The sequence below is a fragment of the Brassica rapa genome, chromosome A09, assembly GCF_000309985.2.
Source record: "Brassica rapa cultivar Chiifu-401-42 chromosome A09, CAAS_Brap_v3.01, whole genome shotgun sequence".
Taxonomy (NCBI): Eukaryota; Viridiplantae; Streptophyta; class Magnoliopsida; order Brassicales; family Brassicaceae; genus Brassica; species Brassica rapa.
In genome coordinates this window covers 44,816,424-44,831,193 of record NC_024803.2, presented here as the reverse complement: position 1 = coordinate 44,831,193, position 14,770 = coordinate 44,816,424, and the positions used below count along the sequence as shown (strand labels likewise).

At 34.3% G+C, this 14,770-nt stretch overlaps 5 protein-coding genes across 7 annotated transcripts; 1 reads left to right on the top strand and 4 right to left on the bottom strand.

The window, feature by feature from the left end:
* Nucleotides 1-25: 25 nt before the first annotated feature.
* Nucleotides 26-2,507, bottom strand: LOC103843754 (transmembrane protein 214). Its single transcript, XM_009120524.3, has 9 exons — nt 2,241-2,507; nt 1,955-2,113; nt 1,767-1,877; nt 1,511-1,678; nt 1,301-1,438; nt 1,109-1,230; nt 780-1,024; nt 457-686; nt 26-385 (listed from the first exon to the last, which is right to left on the bottom strand). The coding sequence occupies exons 1-9, from the start codon at nt 2,295-2,297 to the stop codon at nt 185-187; spliced, it is 1,431 nt and encodes a 476-aa protein (XP_009118772.1). The 5' UTR covers nt 2,298-2,507; the 3' UTR covers nt 26-184.
* Nucleotides 2,508-3,335: 828 nt separating this feature from the next.
* Nucleotides 3,336-5,631, bottom strand: LOC103843854 (leucine-rich repeat extensin-like protein 3). Its single transcript, XM_033279087.1, has one exon. The coding sequence runs from the start codon at nt 5,568-5,570 to the stop codon at nt 5,151-5,153; it is 420 nt and encodes a 139-aa protein (XP_033134978.1). The 5' UTR covers nt 5,571-5,631; the 3' UTR covers nt 3,336-5,150.
* A 268-nt stretch (nt 5,632-5,899) lies between these two features.
* Nucleotides 5,900-7,819, top strand: LOC103843752 (cytochrome c oxidase assembly protein COX11, mitochondrial). Its single transcript, XM_009120521.3, has 8 exons — nt 5,900-6,048; nt 6,156-6,283; nt 6,404-6,713; nt 6,811-6,863; nt 6,965-7,037; nt 7,130-7,234; nt 7,318-7,398; nt 7,478-7,819. The coding sequence occupies exons 2-8, from the start codon at nt 6,201-6,203 to the stop codon at nt 7,631-7,633; spliced, it is 861 nt and encodes a 286-aa protein (XP_009118769.2). The 5' UTR covers nt 5,900-6,048; nt 6,156-6,200; the 3' UTR covers nt 7,634-7,819.
* On the bottom strand, nt 7,566-9,001 carry LOC103843753 (ADP-ribosylation factor 1-like). Of its 3 annotated transcripts, XM_009120522.3 has the most exons (6): nt 8,854-9,001; nt 8,566-8,757; nt 8,399-8,475; nt 8,198-8,317; nt 7,985-8,130; nt 7,566-7,899 (listed from the first exon to the last, which is right to left on the bottom strand). In XM_009120522.3, exons 2-6 carry the CDS (start codon nt 8,714-8,716, stop codon nt 7,815-7,817), a joined length of 579 nt encoding a protein of 192 aa, XP_009118770.1. In that variant the 5' UTR covers nt 8,717-8,757; nt 8,854-9,001; the 3' UTR covers nt 7,566-7,814. The 3 variants fall into 3 exon arrangements, with proteins under 3 accessions (XP_009118770.1, XP_033134975.1, XP_033134976.1); XM_033279084.1 differs by having other exon boundaries at nt 7,985-8,124; nt 8,566-8,939; XM_033279085.1 differs by having other exon boundaries at nt 7,773-8,130; nt 8,566-8,939.
* A 198-nt stretch (nt 9,002-9,199) lies between these two features.
* LOC103843751 (protein NIM1-INTERACTING 1-like) lies at nt 9,200-14,583 on the bottom strand. The gene has a single exon (XM_033279086.1). It carries the CDS (start codon nt 9,799-9,801, stop codon nt 9,358-9,360), a length of 444 nt encoding a protein of 147 aa, XP_033134977.1. The 5' UTR covers nt 9,802-14,583; the 3' UTR covers nt 9,200-9,357.
* Between the last annotated feature and the right edge of the window lie 187 nt (nt 14,584-14,770).

Here is a 14,770-nt window from a genome sequence, read left to right as displayed (position 1 = left end):
TCTATTTTTTTCACACACACAAAGGTAAAAAAATAAAAAATCATAATAGCTTCAAAGAAAGGGATTAAAAGAAGGCAACAAATAATAATACATTTTAGATCAAACAAGTCGTTAGCATTCTGATAAGTCTCTTTTAAGAGAGGACTTGTATACACACTCCTCAACATCAGCGAGAAACCACTAATTATGCTATTGGCAAGATATATAGAGTAAGTGCGGCTCCAATGCCTCCTCCAGCGGCAGCTGCAGCTGCTATAATCATAGCGGTTAAGGGTGCTATTCCGGGCCCGCCACGGGAGAGTCTCCTCGAGATCAGTTTACACGACTTGTCAGCTTCTTTGTAAAGAGAAAGATTGGCTACTCCTTCAGTGATGGCTTTTTCGTTCTACAGACAAAATAAAAAAGTCAGAGATGATAATATATTAGCTTAGAAGAGTCTAAGGGAGGTATTAATACCTTTATCCTGAAGCTATTCATAGTTCGATTGACAGTGAGAGTATCACTCGGTGATGATGATGATAGTTTGAAGGAATGATCCTCCCACTCGTCTACAAGCTTTTTGAGAAGAGCAACGCTAGCTTCAAGATTCTCCTTGTAGAGAACATCCCACTGCTTAAAGCAATCAACGTTTTGTGTCAAGACACTGATGGCGATTGCTGTCGCTTCACTGGCTAGAGCAGGATTTCCTGTAACACAAGCAAAGGGTGGTAAATTCAAATAGAACCACCAAATCAAGAGAGAGCGAGAGAGAGAGAGAGGGTTTCGTTTGTTACCAATACCTTGTCCACCAGCTAATTTCAAAGAAAAAGTGAATATCTGTTTCACTGCGGTTCCTGGTGCAAGGGCTACTTCCCTCAACACCGGATAAATTGCCTCAAACCTCTCTGTTGCCTCCTCTACTCTAGCAGGGAATGTATGCCGCACCAACATCTCAAAAGAACAAGGTGGAATCAGCCGCTCTCCATCCTTCTTAACAGCTCCATTTACAAGTATGGTCCGAGCCTCTGGATTCGACAAAATCCTCCTGATTAAAAGAAAAACAAGAGATCAGATTGTTGTTACATACAGCAGAAGAGGGAGGGAGGGAGCAAACTAAAACCGGACTCACTTCTCAACAAATTGCAAGATGAGATCCACTAACTCAGGGCTGTAGGACTTGTTATTACCGACTAGTGGTAACAAGTTACGCGCCCATGAAGACAAGCCAGTTGGTAAATCATCTTGGAAGGCCTGTCAGTTGAAAAGCTTTAACAAAAGACACTCTTTGGTACACAAAAATAAAATAAAATATCACAGTAACCTGAGCCATCATCCAAACGATAAGCGGAAGCTTGTCCTCGCCTTGATACTTAGGTCTCACCCTCAGCATCGGCAAAAGACAAGTAAAAGAATCAGGTTTACCACGCAACACCATGGCTAATTCAACCAATGTCGCCACCTAATGGTTACCAAGATAATGGGAGTAAGGACCAACAAAGGTAACTGAATACACCAATCACACAAAAATTACCTCATATTGGGTAAAACGTTGTTCTTCACCTTTGGCATGTGCTGCCCAATCAGTGAGAAGTCGATCAAGTGCCCACCTAACGAACTTCCAGTGTTCATCAGTTGGAAGTTTGTTGATCCAATCCACTGGTGCTTCGTAGACAGATTTAGGAATATAAGATAATGGAACCTGTTAAAAAAGTAAAAGATTCAGCTTCAAGAATCTAACAACCTATAACTTATGTTTTTTTTTTTTTTTTAAAAAGAGGTAAACTCACAAAGGACAAAGGAGATTTCTTTAACATGTTAAACCATGGTAATGACGAAACTTGGGAAAATACTTTCTCAAGGTAACAGTTTAACCTCCATAAGTCAAGCTCCGGCACACCCTGTTAACGCAACAAACAAAAGACCAAATTCAATTTATTTTTTTTTGGTGGGAATAAACAGAAGCATATTCACTTACCTTTTGTTTGTCCACGAAAGCCGCAAAATGTGAGGGGAGGATCTTTTTGGCAGCTTCGGACAAAGACACTATCGCCTCCTTTTCAGTTTCCTCCCATTCATCTTCCACAGACAAAGCCGCCTCTGCTGCACCAACACCTTTCGATTTATCTTCCATATCCTGTTAACAGAAACAAGGAAAAGAAATTGAAATTGGATTATCATCGATGAACGAATAAATCTACAGGGAATTCAAAAAGTTAACGAGGGAGGGTTTGATTCATTATGATCAAATCGAGTTCACTTACCTCAACGCCGCCTGAGGGAACGATCTTTGCCTTCACCTTCGAATTCGATTTGATCATGATAACCACTAGGTTTTCTTTTTGTTTTTTTTTTTTCCAGAGAGAGACGTTTTTTTCTTAGCTCTATTATCTGAGGCGGTTGCAAATCAATAAATGTTAATTTTTCCTTTTCCTTGAAGACCTTCGAACCCATATTTTTTCTCCACGATCCTTTCCCTTCCACTCTTGATCCTGCCTCATCCACGTGTCTAGATCCTGATGAAGGTAAATCTAACTTTTAGGTGGCTATACTAAATAGTAGTTTCCATAGATCCTTGAAAGCGTTAATTTCCTTATTGCTACTATTTACTATAGTAAATCATAGTTTCCATAGATTTTACAAAATCAATTTCTCAAAAAAACTTAGTTGAAAAAAAAATCCTCTATATATTAATTGATAATAATTTAAAAAGTTGTATCATATATTTTGTAATAATTACAAAAGAGATTTTGATGATGTGTCGCTTAATTATGATGTCAATTTGGCTTACGTGTCAGCATAAGAATCAATTCAATAATTTACAGATCTAAAATTCAATTGCAAAAAAATATTATATTAATACAAAATATAAGAATCATGTATTTTTTTCTTAAATAAAAGTTATGGTACCTAATATGATTAACATATATATAACAATTAATGATTATGAATAATAACAATTTTTATATTTTTTTTCATTTTTGTCGGTTTAACCAACGACATATATTTACTTGGATTGGTCGTTGGTTTTTCCATCACCAAGGGTCTAGATGTGTTTGAACATGATGCAGCATCACAACTGTTCAAAAGCAATCACTATTGATTAATCTCTTGTATAACAATTTGATTATTTTAATCTTGTTTGCACGTTTGTAATGTTCTACGGATGACAAATGTAATAGGATTAATCTGTGAAGTGACCAAATTTTCATTAGAAAAAAATGTAGTATTGATTTGACATGATTAAGTCCATAACAATTTTCACAAGTTTTGTGCAGTATTATCCTTTCTTTTTTTTATGTTACCAATGGCCCACAAGTTATTCCCAATGACATATACTTTCTTGGATTGGTTTTTGCTTTTTTTTTTATCACTAAGGAGCTAGAGGTCTTTGAACAAGATGGGAGATACAACCCAACAGCAAAGGCAATTCTTGAAAGTCTTCATGAATCTCATCAATTCTTCAAGAATTGCATTAGAACTCTCTCGGACTTGCGGTAATGTTATTATGTTACCGTTGACATAGAGAGAAGTGATGTAGTCGACGATTTAGAACATACGAACAAGATAAAAACTGCACTGTCGAAAACAGATTAAACATAATGTTAACTCAGGTGTGGTCCAATGTTAAACATACGAACAAAATAACATAATGACTTTGTTATTAATCAAATTTCATAATTAAAATCACCAATCCAAGTTTCTTGAATCTTGTGTGGTCCAATGTACTAGGCAAGTCCAAGTGTGCTAGCTTGTTATATTGTATCTAACTAGGCAAATATTGAGATATTAAGTTAATTCAGGTGTAAATTATTTAACTTGAACCCCATAACAAGCAAACGCAAAATATAGACATAATATCTCAGATGATGGTGAATAGAGGCAGTGGGATTACACTATTCATCTTTATAATCTGAGACTTCGTCTACATAAGCTAATTATAACTAAAACTTGTGGAATCCAAACTCACTTTCTATTTGTTTGTTGTATTGTATCATGAAAATATTAGTTGAGATTCTCCACAGGCACCATATGCACTCCAATGATGTTAACTGTTATGGAGACACTATTTAAGTCGTTTGTATGGCAGTAGAATTTAATTGTTACAATACTTAACTACAATTCATTATACTATTAACATTTGTATGCAAATAACAACGATGGGAACATGATTGGATCCTAACTGTAAATTTAAATCAATTCAACCATCAGTTATCATGAGAGTAACTAAAGAGATGATATAAGCAGCTAGCTATAACATTCCCCTTACGTTAAACCGAAACAAATATTCATTTGAAAAAATTGACTATTATTGGAACATGAATTTTAATGGAATTTGATGATTTCAATAGTTAAGAAGATTTTACAAGTAAACTAGATTTGACAAATTTTATCCAATATTCTTATATAGATTTTCATTACTTATATATAGAATTCTATTGATTGTTATTAACTTTTAAGGTAATAAATTAATGGTATAATAGGAGAAAAGAAAAAAGAATCATTTCAATTATTAAAAAGACAAAATGTCATTGTACCTTTTAATATATAGATAGATAAATAAAAGTTATTTTTTATAATTTTAAAATATATGGTTTTAAATTTGAACTTTTTGTATAAAAGCTTTCGATTTTTTTTTCAAATTGTTTTTTTTTAATTCTTTTAGAATTTCGAAAATACTTTTTAAAACTATTTTAATTTTTTTTTACTTTTATTAAAATTTTAATATTTGTTTTCTACTTTTATGTTAAAATTGTGATTTGTTTTATTTCATTGTTCAATTTTGTGTGTTTTTGTATGCGAGTGTATTTTATTGCATAGATTTCAAAAATCTTATGGGTATAGATAATATTCTCAAAGTTTAGTCTTATGAGTAAAAACAAAGAGAATTTATAGTCCAATAACAATAGATTTTAATTGAATCTTAAAATCAATGAAAACTAAACTTTTCCAATAACAAAAGATTTTGAGTGAAATTTAAAAGTCATCATCCCAATAACAATGGATTCTAATTAAATTTTTAAAATCCATAAACCAATAACAATGAAATCTCAAAATTTAATAACTCCTCTTGAATTCTTCTACCAATAACCCCTCCTAAAGTTCCAAAATTAAAATTAAATAAAAACAATAAAATTGAGATATTCCACAATCCTAGGAATCACTCTTGATTTTCAAAGAACCATGAAACCGATAAATAGAAGCGCAATCAGCTTAACGGTGGTGAACATCTCTCCAGCAGCCGCTCCTCCGAAGTCATGGTCAACGGGGTACAAGTCTCCCGGTGGAGGGGGAGGTGGCGGCGGCGGCGAAAAGTAGACCTCCTGCTTTGGTGGCGGTGGGCAGTAGGACATTTTTGGAGGCGGTGGTGAAGAAGGAGGTGGCGGAGATGGTGGAGGCGGCGAGGGACAAGAAGGAGGAGGAGGAGACGGTGGAGGCGGTGGATTTTGGATACAAGGTGTGCACTTAATGGGATCCTCGTTGAGCTTTTCGACTGGAGAACGTGCGGCATCAATCATAACCAGGGATGCAAGAAACACAACGGCCATGAGGAATGAGGCCGTGAGATCCATCAAACGCAATATCTCTGGCATGTCCTAAGAGAGTTTTTGGACTTGGACTTGGACGTGTGAAAATAAAAATGATCAAATTATGGAATGTATTTATTGACTCGACGTGTGTTTTAATACCATAACATAATACGAACATTCTTAATACGGATCTAACTAATAAATGAATATATTGTCCTAATGACGTTGAAGATCTTGAAAATATTTGTAATTCAATGACAGTTCACTGCATGGGGTTACAATTAATTCAATGACATTTCATATGATAGTGTCCGTAATATTTTTATTTGGGCCTAATTGGGCAATTTCATACAATGGGCTTAGAATTACATGTGAACAGCAAAAAATCTAAAGAGCGACTAATCTTACCACTTACCCAGACAAAACAAGTTGTTTGACTTGTTGAGTTTTTAGTTATTGTTCTGTCTCGTTGGTTGTCGTTTCAAGTGACGTCTTTGATATCTCCACCATCGACGCCACCAGAAACGCCGTTCGTTTACCGGTAAGCCTTCGATGATCCTCTCTCTCTCTAGTTTTCTCCTTAGAGCAATCTTCTTATTTTGATGCGTTACACTCTTTAATCTAATCTTACATCGTTATTGTGTGTAGTGTCTCACTGCATCGATCGGTTGAGATCATTTATCTTCGGCGGCTATGTCGTGGTCGAAGGCATGTAGAGGAACTCGAATTTCGTCTTATTTAGAGAACATTCATCGAACATCGTTGCATTCAACGAGGTAAAATGGATCCTCCCCTCCTGAGATGCAGATTAACTGTTCGTTAATATTCCTCAATGAAAGTTCAACCCTAGCTGTAAGATTCTGATTTTGAATAAAGAATTAATCTTCTTATTGTAGGACCGTGCCTCTTGTTCCTTGGTCTCGTTATGGCAATCAGTATAATCTCCAAAGCAAGAGAGCGCTTTGGGGAAGCTCATCTTCGTTTTTCCCTTTGAATTCTCATTCCGCTGCTGCCAAATCGATGTTGCTCGGTGGTGCACATCGCCAGTATTCTACTCAGTCAATAACAGAAACCAAATCAAAGAAAATGCTTTATTACCTAACTGCTGTAGTCTTTGGCATGGTGGGGCTAACTTACGCCGCTGTGCCATTGTATAGAACGTTCTGCCAAGCTACTGGTTATGGAGGTACTGTTCAACGCAAAGAGGTATATGCATATTTAAATAACCATTTGTTTTATGCGCATTCCTTTCACTTATCACCTCCGAGATTTCAATTCTTGGTATGGTCTTGGATTAGTACAGACTGTTGAGGAGAAGATTGCTAGGCATTCAGAATCTGGCACCGTCACCGAAAGGTGTTTATTACCTCTCGTCTTGTTATTTTTATAATAATTTTGTTGATGATGAAATTAGTAGAGCTTACTATACTCTTTATCATGTTTTGTCTCGGAAACAGGGAGATTGTGGTGCAGTTCAATGCTGATGTTGCAGATGGGATGCAGTGGAAGTTCACTCCAACTCAAAGAGAGGTTTGTTTAGACGACTTTCCAAGTCAGGAAGAGTGTTGTGACTTGTTAAAGTGTGTGTTTTAAAGCGTTTTAGTTTTGGTATGTTGTTAAAGGTGAGAGTAAAGCCAGGAGAAAGCGCTCTGGCCTTTTACACTGCTGAAAACAAAAGTTCAGCTCCAATAACCGGAGTCTCGACGTACAATGTCACTCCCATGAAGGTTTAGCCTCGGTGGTGAATGACTATCAACTTCTCTTATGACATCTTTTTAATTGATTCTCGAACTATTGTTGGTTTTTTCAGGCGGGAGTTTATTTCAACAAGATACAGTGTTTTTGCTTTGAGGAGCAGCGACTTCTTCCCGGAGAACAGATCGACATGCCGGTTGGTGGCTTACCCTTTCCTTCTTGTTTCAGTTTAGTACTCCTTAATTAAGTCCCATTCGTTTAACTTTGGTTTGCAGGTCTTCTTCTATATTGATCCAGAGTTTGAGACTGATCCAAGAATGGACGGAATCAACAATCTGATATTGTCTTACACTTTCTTCAAAGTGTCCGAGGAAAATACTTCAGATTCGGTCGACAATAAAAGCTCTGTTCCAGTTCAAGAAACCAAGTAAAAAGTGTCTGTCTATTTTTTCTAAAGAGAAACTCTCAAATCTTTGTAGAATTTTATGAAGGCATCTTTGTTATGCTGTTAGTTATGTGCTTCAGTTATGTCTAAGAAACATAGAAATATTATAAGCGCGAAGAGCTTAATAACTTGAAACAGAAGATTCGTTAAATAATATCAGAACTTTGTTACATTCTCTCAGCATTTTTCAGGAGCCAGTCGAGTCCTTCATGTAAACCGTCACCACTTAGTGCACATGAGCTCTGAACATGCCTAACAAGCAGCACAAATTATCAGAAAAAATCAATCTTAATTGCAGGATTATAGGCTTGACAAGGTCGTTCATATCTCATTTTACCAGTTTCTTTGCCAGTTTTTTTGACGAAGAGAAGCGAGATCAAGTTCGTTACTGATCTCATATGCAGTCATAGCACCGGGAACCTCATGCTTGTTTGCATAAACAAGAACAGCAACATTGTCCGGTACATTCCCCTGTATCTGAATCTAGGGAATCAAATGTTTGGCGTTATACACAACTTGCTAGATGTTTAAAAGAGACATGGTTTGTTACCTCATCCATCACCATGTGAAGGAAACTCTTTGCCTCTTCCATTCGCTCTCTGTCTTTGGTATCGACCACGTACACAAACCCTGATACTTGTTGAAAGTAATGTTTCCATAACGGTATCATCTGCACCAAAGCCATCATGAGGTATGAATATTATATGTTTTTGTTTTTAAGCTGGTGTGAAAAGAAAACGACTTAACATACCTTATACCGATATTGCCCGCCCATTTCAACGAAACAGAAGCTCGAGTTCTTGTATTTAAAGCTTTCCATGTCTAATCCTAGAAGCATTGATCCCTTCTTTGTTTGAATAGTTTATATGAAAACAATGATGTGAAAAAAAAGTACGATGTGCTTTTGCTTTTACTTACCAACGGTGGGGATGTTTGTGGAAAGCACTTCACCGGTTTTGAGTTTGTGGAGTATAGATGATTTTCCAGTACCGGGGAGGCCGAAAAACACTATTCTCGGTTCGGTTTCTTGGAATATACCAGCAAATGGCTTCCCCAGTGTTGTCCCCATCTTCTTGAATCAACAACGATCAAATTCTTCAACTACGTTGACTTTAGAGACCCGGAAAACAACAACAAAAGGAGATGAATCTGAGGATTGGGCTTTAGAGAAAAAATAGCTTTGAGATTGTGAGAGAGAGAACCAACCTTGTTGTCTCTTCTTGAATTTCAAAGTCAACTAGTTCAAAGCTTGGGCATTAAGATTTAGGATTGTGTGTAGTCCGTTTCAGGATCTGAGAGATCACAACTAAAGTCAACCAGTTGACTTGGTGCAATCAGTTTCAAGACTTTCTCCTTTGTTTATCAATAAAGTTGCCAATAGACAGAGAATGTGTGTTCATGTTCAGGAGACTATAGTTTCTAACAATGTTCTAAAAATAGGCATATGCAGCAAATTCGATCTAAGTTAAACTATTTTCTTAATGATTTTTTATAAAATCGGTGTAAGTTCAAAAAATTGGTTTAGACGGCCACATAATCACTAATTCCTTATAAGGTAAATACCGTCTAGCGATTTACTGAGACCAATGTTCCAGCTTAGTATGATCGGACACACTTTCGAGTTAAACTGAAATATTTATAAGTCAAGTCCCAAATCCTAAGTGAAAGTGAGAAACTAAAAGAAAAGAACAGAAAAAATAGATTAATATACTACAACGCAAGATTAAGATCTAAACCCTTCTCTTCTTGTCCCTCCTTCTTTGCTTCTTCATCTTCCTCTTCTTTCAACTTGATATCATCTTCCTTGCGATCAGCAACAACCATCACTGGCTTCAAATCCATACGACACTCAGAGAAATCTTCCGGAAGAAACGCCGGGACCACAACGCATGATCTCTCTCCGCCGTTCCATTTCTTCCTCGCCTCGCCAGAGTTCCCAGTGAACTCTTCACGTCTTCGTTTTCTTGCTTCTTGATACGTTTTGATAAGCTTAAAGAACGTATCAATCTTCCTCTCTTCTTCCTCTTCCTCTTCTCTTTCTCTCTTGTCGATCATGTTGACCTCCTTGATCTCCACATTTTGGTCCTTCTCGTTCTTCATGGTCTTAATGGCACTAGAGGGGCAATCGTGTAGATTAAGTTGTTTGGGATACATTTACAAAGTGAAAATGAGTTTGGAAACTTGAGTGAGTGGGATGGGTTAATATTCCTATATTTGTCTGTTTAAGGGAAGAATTAGACGTGACGAAACTTCTTAGCAAAATGACAAAAACAACCTGTCTTTAGTCTTTCTTAACTTTTATTCTAGCTTTATTCTTTAACAATAAACAAGAAATACTCCAAAAAATAATTTGTATGTAATAAACTATGGACTTTGGTACTTTTAGTCAAAAAAAAAGCTTTGATATTTGTATTTTTAATTTCCCAAAAGAAAAACAATTCAAACACTTTGAAAACGTTTTTGGAAGAAAAAATCGACAGAGGGGTACAAAGGTAAAATAATGCGGAGATACCAACGCTTCGATTGCGTCAGATGATGATCTTGTTGATAAAACGACATGAAGCAGTTATGAGATTACGTCATCGTGGTGACGTATTCTTGACACATTATAATTGGTACTCATCACAACACCTTGACTTGAAACTTGATGCGTTTACTTTACTCATGGTAGGTAGCGACAGAAAGAAAGATCCAGTGGATCGATCCTACATTATTCTCTTTTCTGAACCGTTAGATCAATTTTCCTGGAAACTTTTTTTGAATGTAATGATATAGTGATTAGTATTGTATAATAAAAAAAACTCATAAAAAACTCGTTATACTAACATCTGTTCGAAATGATGAGATTGTATAAAGATTTTTCGAATCAAATTATAAGTTGTCGGCTACTTGCATATATAAACAAGTTATTAATCCATATAAATAAAAATAAATCTTCCCGTTTTGTTCTTTAATAATGAACCTAACTATATCTCTGGTTTTCCACAAAAATGTTTAATTGAATTTACTAACACGGAACTGTCCCGACACGAAGAAAGAAACAAAGACAACAACTAACGCATAATTTAAAATGCTTCAATGTTTGGTAGACGTATGAAAAAGACTAAAAGTAGTAAGTTTGTTCTCGTCTTCCGTAATCGCACATTTATCAAAGGCGAGATTCGAGAAATCCATGGCCCAATGGGTTCGTTAAGATTGCTGTCATAGAACATGGATCAGTAGTCTAATGGGCCTAAAGGTATGAAAACTTCTCAAAATTTGATTGTTGTAGGTTGGGATTTGTTAAACAATTTCTCTTTATTAGGAGAAACAACATTCCTTTGCAAAACATTGCCTGTAGTAAACTCATGACTATCATAACATTGGATTTAGAAAAAAATCACTAGATATTAATATGTATAAACTTTTGGCACACGACGATCCACAAAGGCTCACTCATAAAACATGTATTATATATTAATATGTATAAACTTTTGGCACACGACGATCCACAAAGGCTCACTCATAAATCTCTACATCTTATGGGAAAAGGAGAAAACGTAATCTAGTAGTACTAGGACGTATTTAAATTAAACTTCTTAAAAGCTTCATATTTGCGCCATATTCTCTTATTTTTCTTCTAAACACTTGATGTTATACTAATAGTCTAATATTCTATCAAAGCTAATCTCTCCCTCTAGATTTGTCTTTTCAACCCCCATTTTCCTGATTCGAATCCAGACACATGCAGAGCCGGGCTTGACCCCATTCATACGAAACATTTGAATAGACCCCCACTTTTGTGGGGCCCCTTTTTTTGAAAAAATAAATTTTGTATATGATAAATATATAAATATTTAATGTAAAATAGAAAAAATGATAAAAATAAACAGATTTAAAAATTATAATTATATTAAAAAAATTATAATAGACTAAAAATTTTCTTTTAAATTTTTAAGTAAACAAAAAATGTTTTATCTTAAAAAAAATTTCAAACAAAAATATCTTTAAAAAATTAAAAAAAAATGAATATTTTTTTTATTTTGGATAGGGCCTCCGGAATCTCAGGCCCGGTTCTGGACACATGCATAATAAATTGAAAATAATAATCACTTTTTATTCACTGCGACATTGTAAGAGTGACTGTTACTGTTAGGGTCGAAGGCAACTATTATTCTTTTTTTGTTAAAGCCTTTATTCTTTCTTTTCCTTTTTGAATCTTTAGTTCGTAAATATTCTCTTTCATATTCATAAAAAATACACAACACAACATATGTATTACTATTAGAGGCATAACCATTAACATTGGATTTATTGAGGTTAGTAATTATTATGGTTGTTTGACAACAAAAAAAAAAGAAATTTTTTTTTTGAGCAAACAAAAAGTAATTATTATGGTCCGACAATAGTAGAAACTAAAAAATGCAACCATGCAATACGTGGTTTTATAATCATTCTATTGTTAAATATGATAATAATAATAATAATAATAATAATAATAATAATAATAATAATATTACAGAATGTTGATGTAATAAACAAAAATAGTTTGTTAGCTAACGCCTCAGATCGATCAATGAGTAATTCATTCAGTTACAACATAAAGAAACAAATAAAAACTATGATAAAAAAAGTTTGACATCATTTTTTATTGGCATGTCAATATGTGATAATACACTCTCTGCAGCAGTGACAAACAAATACTACAAACTCTTATTTTTAATCGTTCAAAGATAAGAGTCTAGACTAGTAGACTAGAAAGTGGGGGGGAAACAAATAAATTTAGGAGGATTCATTGACAATTTAAGAAGACATTTTTGATACGCCTCGTCTTATTAGAATTGGGAATGGCCTATGGAGAGGATATGAATGTGATGGGCATAGTGATAAGGTAGAGGAGATAATGCAGAAAACTGAAAAGCGAGAAGAAGAATCCTAAACTATCATTTATGAATTATGAGTTAACCTTAGAAAGCCAGTTTACAAAAAAAAAAAAAAATTATGATATCTCCACTCGTTTCTATTAACTTATTCCTCCATGATTGATTGGTCATTTTTGTAAACTTCTGATGATTCATATAACCAACTCTTAAGGTTAATCTCATTTTGTAAAATATCGATGCAAAGAAATGCGTTGATATATATATATATATATTTATTTATGTATGTATAGCATATGAGATTAATTAAAAATATATATCTGGGCTAGATTAAATAAATTTTGATTATTAAATATAATATTAAAACATATGATTATCACATTTTACAAAAAAAAAACATGGCTAGGTAGAGAAATATACATAATCTATTTGTTTGTTTATTTGACGATTATATTTCTATTACATTAAAATGCTAAGGTTCAATTTGCGACTAGATCATTAGCATACTAACTAAGGATTAGTCTAACATTAACATGATTAATTTAGTCCAAACATTTTCAGTTAAAATATACCTCAGTTTCTTTTTACCATTTTTTTTGGGCAATCACTTTTTTCTTTACGTACGCTTTCAAGTTACCGGGTATCAAGTAAAATAGTATTACACATAGATTTACCGATTACTTTACCAAACATATAGTTATATTTAATGTTAATATACGTTAAACTGTGATTACGTGGTCACACCGAAAAAGGGGAGAACCGGAGGTGGGGTGTGTCTAACATTCCAATTGCGACCCACCAAACTTCTCAATTTGTTATAAAACTATTAATCTTTTAACGTAAGATAATATATTCATATTTTCAGAAACGAGAGTCGGAACCTAGAATCTTCGGGTGGCATTGTAAGCTTTTTCAGTTTTCTTTAACCTCAAAAAGAAAGTACTATATTTCTTCTGTTGTATAATTGCATATACACACATACGCGTGATTGATTCCATAATTAGAATTTACCTCTTTATGCAAAAGTAGCAAAGAACATACAAGCGTAACAATTGTACCAAAAAACATACATACATAAGTTAAAACACACGTTAACATTAATTTCTACTTCCAATAAAATTATGATGTATGCGTTGATTTACATATCGCAATGTTGCTCGTATTCAAATTTAAGCTGTCTCGTAAAATTCAGATCAAATTAAAAATAATCTGATATCGCAATGTTGCATGCATACGTTTATATTTGTGTATAAATGAAGATATATGTGATCAAGTGGCTGCGCGTGCGGAGGTGAACCAGTTAAACTTTAAACAAGTTGATCATAAGTTATCAACTTTAGAAGTCTTAACAAACAAACAAAAACCTTTAGAAGTCCAAAAGTAAAAAGGATCTCGACACAGAATTATTAATCGTAAAGGAAATTTTGTTGGAAAAGAAAAAGAAAAAATGTTTTCTGGTTAAAAAAGGAAAATTTCTGGTTAAAAGGGGAAAATGGCAGGTTGTACTATTAACCTACAAATATTCCTGGAATTTTGTTTCACACTTTGTCTTGATAATTCGTTCTGTACCTTCTTGTTATTTGAAGCGAACCTATGTTCTCTACTTTAATATTTTTTTTTTTTAAATATTCATTATCTTCAACCCGAAAAGGGGATAAACGGAACTTACAACTCCGGTGTGCCAGTGAAACATGATAAGCTAGGTTACAACAAAACAGTTAGAGGATGTACAAGCAAACAGACTAGCAGACAAAGGAGAGAGGTCGTGGGAAGTAGGCGGGAAAGCGCGCGAGCTTCCCCTTTGGTGGACCAAAACACATAAATAAAGGTTTTGCTCACTGCCCAGTGGTTTAAAGTGTTTGAAAAAAAAGGTTCTGCCCACTGAAACTAGATAGCTATCGTTTTGTATATGAGATTATTCTATTTTAGTTTGCAAAATGTGGAATTCGTCAAATTTAACAATGTATGTCAAATAATAATGATATATAATTAAATATATGCGTCATCGATCAAAAACAAAATTTTAAACCGTTTGATTTTCCTTTATCATTCATTATGTGATTAATTGATTAACGATTTACTAGATACACATTCTTGACTACGAAAGCTACACGTCGAGAGATCGATGAACATAGTGCATTTTCAGTATTACTTTTTGAGAAATATATGCGATATTATTAGTTCGACCTACCAAGAGAAGAGACCAAGACAACATAAAAAAGTTGGAATATTCTTTCGACTTTCTACTCAGTTAAATCCACTAC

What these genes read in the sequence shown, in the direction of transcription:
- LOC103843754 (XM_009120524.3), bottom strand. Translation starts at nt 2,297, where the DNA reads ATGATCAAATCGAATTCGAAGGTGAAGGCAAAGATCGTTCCCTCAGGC. An exon ending in TCGTTTGGATGATGGCTCAG is followed by an intron (nt 1,231 to 1,300) that starts GTTACTGTGATA and finishes TTCAACTGACAG; the next exon opens with GCCTTCCAAGATGATTTACC. An exon ending in ATCTTGCAATTTGTTGAGAA is followed by an intron (nt 1,025 to 1,108) that starts GTGAGTCCGGTT and finishes TCTTTTAATCAG; the next exon opens with GAGGATTTTGTCGAATCCAG.
- LOC103843751 (XM_033279086.1), bottom strand. Translation starts at nt 9,801, where the DNA reads ATGTATCCCAAACAACTTAATCTACACGATTGCCCCTCTAGTGCCATT.
- LOC103843854 (XM_033279087.1), bottom strand. Translation starts at nt 5,570, where the DNA reads ATGCCAGAGATATTGCGTTTGATGGATCTCACGGCCTCATTCCTCATG.
- LOC103843753 (XM_009120522.3), bottom strand. Translation starts at nt 8,716, where the DNA reads ATGGGGACAACACTGGGGAAGCCATTTGCTGGTATATTCCAAGAAACC. An exon ending in CACAAACATCCCCACCGTTG is followed by an intron (nt 8,476 to 8,565) that starts GTAAGTAAAAGC and finishes CAATGCTTCTAG; the next exon opens with GATTAGACATGGAAAGCTTT. An exon ending in GCGGGCAATATCGGTATAAG is followed by an intron (nt 8,318 to 8,398) that starts GTATGTTAAGTC and finishes GCTTTGGTGCAG; the next exon opens with ATGATACCGTTATGGAAACA.
- LOC103843752 (XM_009120521.3), top strand. Translation starts at nt 6,201, where the DNA reads ATGTCGTGGTCGAAGGCATGTAGAGGAACTCGAATTTCGTCTTATTTA. An exon ending in GTACTGTTCAACGCAAAGAG is followed by an intron (nt 6,714 to 6,810) that starts GTATATGCATAT and finishes GGATTAGTACAG; the next exon opens with ACTGTTGAGGAGAAGATTGC. An exon ending in GAGAACAGATCGACATGCCG is followed by an intron (nt 7,399 to 7,477) that starts GTTGGTGGCTTA and finishes TTTGGTTTGCAG; the next exon opens with GTCTTCTTCTATATTGATCC.